The sequence below is a fragment of the Takifugu rubripes genome, chromosome 21, assembly GCF_901000725.2.
Source record: "Takifugu rubripes chromosome 21, fTakRub1.2, whole genome shotgun sequence".
In the NCBI taxonomy this organism is placed as follows: domain Eukaryota; kingdom Metazoa; phylum Chordata; class Actinopteri; order Tetraodontiformes; family Tetraodontidae; genus Takifugu; species Takifugu rubripes.
In genome coordinates this window covers 9529219-9538073 of record NC_042305.1, presented here as the reverse complement: position 1 = coordinate 9538073, position 8855 = coordinate 9529219, and the positions used below count along the sequence as shown (strand labels likewise).

General features: G+C 45.3%; 1 protein-coding gene across 7 annotated transcripts in view; it reads right to left on the bottom strand.

Moving 5' to 3' along the window:
- Window positions 1-230: 230 nt before the first annotated feature.
- The window catches only part of cux2b (cut-like homeobox 2b), a 67788-nt gene continuing 59163 nt past the window's right edge, over window positions 231-8855 (bottom strand). For 6 of the 7 annotated variants that reach the window (XM_029829945.1, XM_029829950.1, XM_029829949.1 and 3 more), the window contains exons 14-22: window positions 8729-8828; window positions 7504-8136; window positions 6858-6959; window positions 5894-6729; window positions 4938-5103; window positions 4533-4838; window positions 4270-4458; window positions 3913-4189; window positions 231-3765 (exon numbers count right to left, since the gene is read on the bottom strand). In XM_029829945.1, the coding sequence (XP_029685805.1) occupies window positions 2994-3765; window positions 3913-4189; window positions 4270-4458; window positions 4533-4838; window positions 4938-5103; window positions 5894-6729; window positions 6858-6959; window positions 7504-8136; window positions 8729-8828 (3381 nt within the window). In that variant the 3' untranslated portion in view covers window positions 231-2993. The remainder of the gene's footprint in view (window positions 3766-3912; window positions 4190-4269; window positions 4459-4532; window positions 4839-4937; window positions 5104-5893; window positions 6730-6857; window positions 6960-7503; window positions 8137-8728; window positions 8829-8855) is intronic. The other variant, XM_029829946.1, reaches the window with a different exon arrangement.

The window sequence follows — 8855 nt, the reverse complement described above, 5'->3', positions numbered from 1 at the left end:
ATGTAAACACAGGACTGCCCCGATAAAGGAGTTTAATGAATATTCATGATAGAAAATCGAGCAAAGGTAACGGGGTTCGAGTTTCGCAAGAACTGTGAGAACACGTGATTCTTTTCATGAGGGAATTGAATTGACATTTTTTTAATATGGTTTATATTGTGCTTAAATCCACGCAGCGTGTCTGTGTGTGAGATTCCCCACTACAAAACAAATAAAAACACAACACAGCAGAATCTTAAACAATTATGTATTGAATGATGGCTTACATATGCAAATTCAATTCCATGTCGCTTAGTATACCATTAACCATTCTTTAGCCTGACTTTTGAGGCATGAGACAGTAATTTCAGCCAACTGGACACTTGTCTTTAGCGACTCACAGCTGACTTTGAAAAGAAAAGAAAAAACATACTGGAACAAACCCTCAAAGTCAGTCATCCAAGTTGTTTCTGCATCAACAACTTCTGAGCATGATCATGTTTATCTTACTGACCAATTACCTCATTATTTAGTGACAAATGTCAATTAAAAACTTAATCTAATGTTCAGGCTTCTTGTTAAAAAAAAAGCTTTGCTTTTCTCTGAACTGGGCCACAAACCTTTACAGCATTTAAGTCAAACTTAACCGCAAGGCATTAGTCCTGTGAGGATAATGCACAAGGCATACGATATAGCACAAAATAATCTGGACTTGGAAGTCATGTTTCCTGGGCTTTGATTTATCAGGATTCGTGATGAATTTGGTGAGAGCCAAATTTACCAACTGCACCATGCATGGACTTGATGTAAAAGGTCTTTTAAGTGCTGAATCCATGTTCCTGTGCAAAAACATCAACACAAAAACACAGTCTATCCCTCGTGTGACTAGAAAGGATTTGCATGCAAAATAATGAGATGGGCTTTACATGAAGAGATAATAGTCCGGATAAATATCTTTCTTTCTCAGTCCACAAAAAGACAAAATTTCCACATAAGAAATGCCATTTGTAATCATACAGTATATTATGCACAAATATGGAGGGAAACCAGAGAAAACTCCTCATCTGGCTCAAAAAAACAAAAAAAACAAAAAGAGAACAAAAAGAGAGAGCAAAGTCTAGTGATCTCAAAGATGCAACAAATCAGCTTCCTCTTGGTTGTAATGAATTACAAAACAGCAACAACTCTCCAGCAAAAAAGTTGCATATACACCCGCAACTTTCACAGATTCATTTAATCATTAATGGAATAAGTCTCTACAACCACACAATAGCAATAGTGACCACCGACAATGAGAGCAACTGTTTGAGTAAAGCTTTAAAAAGCAAGACTACCCTGAGAAAAGGTCTAGAACGTGGGCGAGCTTGCCAGACAACTGGCCCAAATGGGTTTGGTTTGTTAAATCTGTACACTCTATTTCAATATAATCAGCACATTTTTGTTCCAATGTTAAGATATCATCTTTTTTTTTCTTTCGATATTGTGTAATATATCTCTCTACATACAATCCAAGTTCTCTGATCTATGTAGACATGTGCAAGTGTTTCCTCTAATAACTTCAAAGATACAGTAAAGGCAAGAGACTTGTGGACATTAAGATAGGATAATGTTGATATTTTGAAATTTTCTAATCAAGTCCTCACAATTATCAAAATCTAAGTGCTGTAAGTAGTTCATACGCGAGGTATTGAATATCTAGTTAACTGTTTCCGAGTATAAAATAGTGTCAAAATACATAAAGAACATCTTGCAAGCATGACAAAGAAACTTCTGCAGACACAATATACAAGTGGTGGAGGATTATATGACGTAATTCAACGTAATTACAGATTGGATGTTTCCATAGTGATGGGTAGTCAGAATGCATCATCAATTCCTGCTGCAAGCTTCCTGAATCAGACTGTTTGAACAGCCGACCCTTAATCGGGCTAAATAAGATTTTTTGATAGCTTCGCTCCCCTTCGGTGAATCAACGATGGTCGGGACGATGACGGCGAATGAAAGAAATGGTCACACAGTAGCGCGAGGTGCATCAACATAATCTGAGGTAAACCAGGTGTCCGCCTGTTTCAGTCTGACAACCTTGAGGGGGTCAGAGAGGTACAGTGAGTCTGAAAGAAACCGTGTAAACCGTGCTCACGTGTGGCGAGTGTTGCACATACCACCAGGAGCACAAGGGCCCTAAAGTGTAAACCTCAAGGATTATTGTGAAGAACAAACATAAAAACAGATCACTAAAATACTCTACTCCTTTGATTTCATTTTTTTTCCTTTTTTTTGCAGGGGTTTTAGCCTATTTTCTCTTGTTTTCGCTCAAGTATACTCACAGGTGACTAACTACAGAGGGTAAGAGGGTCAGGTTGAGTACCATGCTACATCGGGTTTAGAGAAGGCTATTGCAGACAATTCTACAACATGTACAACCACATTTTTATACGTGTGAGTTACAAAGATTTGAAAACATGTCACCAAGAAACTAATTACATACAAGATGTTGAATATTTAGAGTCTTAAAGGACTATCCCTCAGTCAGTAATAGGATTTCATGTTACTTGACTTAAACTGTCCAGTCTTACAGACAAATTTTGAAAAACTGCTATTCAAAAAGTAACAAATTTGGTCAATGTCCCAAATAGTTATAGTGCTTTTAATGGCTTAAGACAGGGGTCTTCTTTTAATCTCACCCAGTGGCAATCCACAGAACTTCAGTGTACATTTAATGACACCATAGCTGCAAAAGTCTTCATGTCAAGTCCAATAGGTAAATAACAGCTAGTGCCGTCATATATATTTAAAAGTAGTATGCATCATCAAAAAAAAGCAAATACACACTTATAAATTTTTTCTCAATTGTTACGTTCCTGTAGGGCATCGAGCCATGTGTTTCCTTTGATGTGTGAGTCTGAGAGGGCAGGCCGTTGGTAGCGAGGCTTGGGTCAGAGTCTTCAGTTAGAGCTGGAGACTCTCCTGTGTGGTGGAAGGATTTTTCTGATTACGTACAAGTAAAAGAGTACTTAAAACTCCCACTCCAGAGTTTCTTCTCGATTTGCCGCTCTCTCTAGCCTGTGGATGATGTTATTGAGGTTGGCCATTTTTTCGTTACGTCTCTGAGTGCTTCTGTTGACTTTGGGGCTTTGGAAGGAAGGCAGCGGGTTAGGGTCCAGACTGCTCGTGGAGGGCGGGTTTGGCAGAGATGGCGATATGGGAGCGGAGGAGGAGGGGACCGGGGACACTGACATCATGAGCCCAGGGGAGGATGCTGCAGATGGGGAGTTGAGAGAGACCTCCAGGCTGCTGCGGCAGGGCTCCGACGAGGCCTTGAAGCTGACTGGGTCCACGGGGGACTTTCCGGATTCGTCGGCGTCGTGCCTGGACTGGCTGGCTCTCTGGGGACCATCTATGGAAACTGCAACCTGAGCTGGGCTGCTCATCCCCTCGTCGTGCCGCAGGCTGTGTCCAGCTGAGTGAAGCTCATGACATCCGCTGATGGAGTCCTCGCGTTCGCTTTTCAACGGGGGGAACTGGACTGCTGTGGAAAAACACTGAGATCTGGGCTGTTTCGCAGAGGCCTCCTCGCCCTCGTTCTCCCTGTCTAGTGCTTCTTGTTTGACCTGCGTCAAAGCTGTGTTGGCGTTAAACACAAAGTGTCCTGAGGAATGCTGCTGCCTCCTTTCCTCTCCATCAGAGTGGGGGCTCCGAGTCGCCGAAGGGGAGTAGCTACGGTGCTCAGCATCCGTGTCGTTGTCAGGCAGACCCTCCATCAGCACTTCCCTTCGCATCCTGGACCTGCACACCAAACATGTTTTTAGAGGACAACCACTGAATTCATACTCAAGCCAATCAGTCACTGCTTTATTAAACCCTCCATTTATTTACAATAGCTTTAATTCAAAAGGGGACTAGACAGGGAATTCCAAAGATCACTGCACTGGCCTGTAGTTGTGGAACCAGTTGATCACGGTGTTTGTTTTGAGTTTGAGTTGGGAGGCCAGAATCTCAATGGTGTTCTGAGAGGGGTAGGGTTCCAGGAGGTAGGCCTTCCTCAGGGCTTCTTTCTCCTCAGCTCCCAGCACCACCCGTGGTTTCTTCACCTGGCTGTAGGGACACAGGTCAAGTGAAGCCAGCGACGGGCTCACGCACTCAGAGCGAGTGCTGGGGGAGTCGCTGTCAGAGCTGGTGCTCAGTAGCCCATATCGCCTCTTCAGATAGGCTGAAGGGAAATCAGAGACGTCCAGTTCAGATGGATACAAAAAAACAAATTAAACACACCGACAGAGTAAGATGCTGAACCTTTCTTCTCCATCTTCTTCATGGCTCTCAGCTTCTCCACATTGTGAGGATCATTGAGCCACAGTTGCATGCGGACAAACGGCTCCCTGCCTTTCAGGCTGAGCTTGTGCCATGGTTTGGGCCTCGAGAGCAGGTCAGACACTGAGCCTTGTGTCAGGCCCAGAATAGTTTCCCCAAACAGGCGCTGACCTGTGTACATAACAGAAAAGTTAAAGGGTGCCTGGATTCATCTGCTTTAATCAACATGTTGTGTTCTAACTTACCAAGGTTATTGTCTGTTAGCACCTCCTTGACCTTCTTCGTGATGGTAAAAGTGTCCAGCTCTGGAGAAATGGCCACCAGATCCTGGATGCCGAGTGGGTTTGTTTGTTGATGCAGGGCCAAGAGGTTAGGAGTGGATTTCCCTCCCTCTGGATGTGGGGGGAGACCCAGGCCAAGGCTGTCAGGCTGCTGGTTCTCCTTGCTGCTCTCTAGAGAGAGGCTGACAGGCTCAGCAATAGGGCTTGGGTGGCTCTCTGCTGGGCTGGGCGGCGGTGAAGGCGAAGACTGGGCAGTCACTGGGCTTTTTTCTGCGTGTGTGGGAGGAATTAAAAATTGAGCTCAACTATTGCTCACTAAAGAGCACAAGCACGGGATCCGTTGTGCACATAGATGGAGATGCGACTCACCCTGAGCATGGCCCTGATTTGGGTGCTGGCCGAGGCTCTGTCCGAGCTGGTCCAGTAACCACAGCTGCATACGGATGAAGGGCTCCCTGCCTTTCTGGGTGAGCTTGCTCCAGGGTTTGGGGCGAGATAGCATGTCGCTCACGCTGCCCTGAGAAAGCCCCAGCACCTGTGGAGAACAGGGTGGGTTAATGTGACTGGACTACAACTGCTGTCTGTAGCTGCACTATCTTATTGATGTTAATCTGGTCATTGACCTTTTGAAAATTACTCTTTGAAAAGTACAAGACCTCGAACAAACAAAAAAACCCAGTTGAATAAATAAAATCGTCCTTCGGAATCACACTTACAACAAATCGCCACTAGAGGGAAGCAAAACACCATTAATGTTAAAGTTGAGTCCGTCACGTAAATGAACTTGCTGTTGCGGCAAGAAGATTAACACATCTACAAAGAAACAAAGTAGGTTTTTAACAACCAGAGTTTGTTTTATATTATGAATTAATTCCATATGTGGCCATATGGAATGGACACTTATTAGATCAGCTAAACTAGTTTTAAAGTTTTAATTTCTTAGTGTTCTTTAAAGGTGTGCAAGTAGTCCAAGTCTAAAGAAAAATCATCCTAAGACAAACCTAACGTGTGCACAGTTAAACCAAAATCTGATGCCATAGAGGTCCAACTGTGGCAGAAGTATAGAAAGAAGTGAATAAAGGCACATTTTCTGGGCTTAAGCTTATATATTTATAATACATCTACTATATAACACACTAAGGTCAATTTTAGAAAACAATTCTTCTTTCTTCTCTTTCAATATAGCTGAATAACATAAAAAGTAGGGCCTAAAAGTGACTTAACTTCACATTTTTGATTTGAATTATGATTAAAATGTTTTTAAAGGGGGGACAACTGTATTTTCTTCCTAATAACTTATTCATAAGAAAGAAAGTGAATCTGACCTTTTCTCCAAAGATCCTCTGACAGATGCCGTTCTTCGCCAGCTTCTCCTTCACCTGCCTGGTCAGCTCGATGGTGTCCACCTCGCGGTACATGTACATCTCGTACTGCTCAGGAGTCAGTGGGGGTACGGTGGGTTTAAGGGCCCGGGGGATATACGCAGGATAAAAGGGCAGCCGTCCTGGACCAGGGCCTGGAGACTCTCCACTGACCGATGTGTCAGACTCCATTTTGACCTCCACCGGCCGGCTGAGTCCTAGCTCGTCCTCAGCAGCAGATGCCTCCTCGCTGTTGGGGGGACATTCACCATTCTCCACACGGGGCCAGGGCCGGGGCAAGACTGAGGGCCCGGAGGAGGAGGAAGACAAGGAGGGAGAGACTGAGCTGAAGGGCCGGGAGCTCATTCCGCCTCCGAGGAGCATCGAGCCACGTTCATGAGACCAGTGCTGGTCAAAGTAGGTGCCCGCCTCCCCAATTTCTGACTTCACTTTACGGATAATGTTCTGGACGAATGCAGCAGGGGAAAGAACGCTAAGGGGCGTCTGTGGGCTGCTGATGGTGTTGGCCATGCACACTGTAACACAGCCTCCTTCCTCCTGCTTGATGGAGATGGGTAAAGGGGGGCCTCTAGAGCGCTCCGGGGGCCCCAAACGCTCTACCTGAACTCCTGAGCTGGTAGTGGGAGCCCTCCCGCAGGCCTCCAACTCCATCAGGGCTTGCTGCTGGGCCTCCATCTCCCTTCTGGCCTGTTCTAGGATGCTTTTAATGGTTTCATCAGAACTGCTGCCTGGACCGTTACTACTTCGGCCTGATAAGCTGCTCAGAGAAGACTTTCCATCTAATACAAGGGAAAAAACAAAGTCATTCTCCACACCATAAACTAGGCTAAAAAAAAAGCGTGATTTAAACCCAAAATAAAAACGATAAACATCAGTAAACATTTCAGCTTTTACTAATCATGCTCACCTGCCCTCTGGGACTGGATCTCCTTCTTGGCCTGCTCCAGGATATTCCTAATGGCGTCGTCTGACCCAGTTTCAGGAGTTCGGATGCGTGGAGTGATGCTCCCTGCCACCGAGGGTAACAGAAAGAGAGAGAGAAAAGAGGGGAAGAGGGGGGTGAGTGGGATGGTTGATCAGAGAGCAGTTCCAAGGCTTTGCTTTTGACTGGTAGATCAATGGCTGCCTTTGAGCGTGTGCTGTCTGAGGTTGCAGTATACGGGAAGCTCAACTTTCAAAAGCTGTGAATCTGGGGAGAAAACAAAGTTTAAAAGTAACACTACAAACATGGCAGAGGAAGTAGTGAGTAAGTCAAGGATGAGGTCTAAGTAGATTAGAAGGTTTAAATGTACACTTGTCCAGCCACCAGAACAAGAAGAAGATTATATCTGCTCTGAAAATACATCAACAGCTCCAGTAACTCAGAAATCCCCTAAGCTCACCTGTGACTATGTATTTATATAACATGTTATGCAGTCTTGGTTACCTGTGTTTATGTCTGTGTTTTATCACAAACCCAAGCGAACATTATTTCCCTGTTGTTTGTGCTTAATTTTTTGAATCATGTATTTTATTCATTAATACAATGGTGGAATGAGTCTTTTTCTGCTCACCTCTCTGGCGGACCTGGATGGTTCTAAGAGCCAGGATGTTCTGCTCATCAGAGAGGAACTGCTTCATCTTAATGAAAGGCTCTTTGCCTTTCACAGTCAGCTTCCTCCAGGGTTTGGGCCGTGCCAGAATTTCACTAACCGAGCCTTGAGAGAGCCCCAGCACATAATGGCCAAACACACGCTGGCCGATGTTATGCTTCAACAGCTGCTCCTTCACCTGGAAGGCTATCTCCGCCGTGTCCACCTGGTCCTCGTCCCCCGCCGTGGAGCTGCCGCTTTCCGACTGGTCGCTGGGCAAGCCAGCGTCCATGCTGCCCACCCCTGCCGACACGTGTGCGCCCGACATCAGGGCGACTTTGGATGTGTAGAGGGCGGTGGGAAAGGCCACGAGGCCCTCCTTCTTAAAGTGAGTAGAGAGGAGATGCTTGTGAAGAATGTGGTCTCCAGACAGTCTGTCCACAGAGCACGGGGACACAGAGAAGGGACGCGGTAGATCCTGACTGGAGGAAGAGCCGTCCAAGGTGGGGGGGCCTGGGCTGGCAGAGGTACGGCCGTCCATGTGAGAGGAGGATGAGTGGGAGGCAGGCGGCCTGCCCATCTCTCTACCTGAATCCTCAGTCTGGTCATCATCTGCTGACACAGTTCACAGTTCAATAATCACAATTTGTGTCTGCAGAAAGACTCAAAAATATTCCATCCATCTATTCCATGCTTGAAAAATCTCGATCAATAACGAAGTTGAACGGGTTTCCTCTCGAGTCCGACAATAGACTCTAAAATCTTTCACCCGGCGTCTTTGCAGTTTCAAGGACACAATCTAACATTCTGACCTTCTAAGGCGAGTTATGATGTGAATTCATGTCACTGAGGAGGAACCGGCACTTCTATGCTGTAGTGGCGATACATAAATCAGCGGTGTCAAAGCGATTTAGTGTGACCTCAGAATAGAGGCGGAGGATTAAAGTCAGAGTCAGCTAAAACGCAGACATCTGGGTGTTCGTGCACTGCAGGGTGACCTGCAGCGCAGCTAAATCCCGTCTGGCTACAGTGAAGCCTGAAAGATTTATCAGCTATTGTCATAGTTTCTTTCATTTGAATAACAAATCACTCCAAGTTTTAAAAGAAAGGACATCACAGGCTGTGAAAACCAGAATTTTAATTTACTGAACGAGACCAATGAGGCTGAGAAAGAAAGAAAATGAAGCTTGAAAGACATTTAGTTTACCAGTGCTCTGCAAAATGCGTGCCTTGTCCATCAGGTATTTGTGAGATGTGAAAAATGTGTCTTTATCCAGCAGAAGAGCCTCCGCAGCCTTGGCAGGATCCTGTGCACATAAACACACAAACGTTAA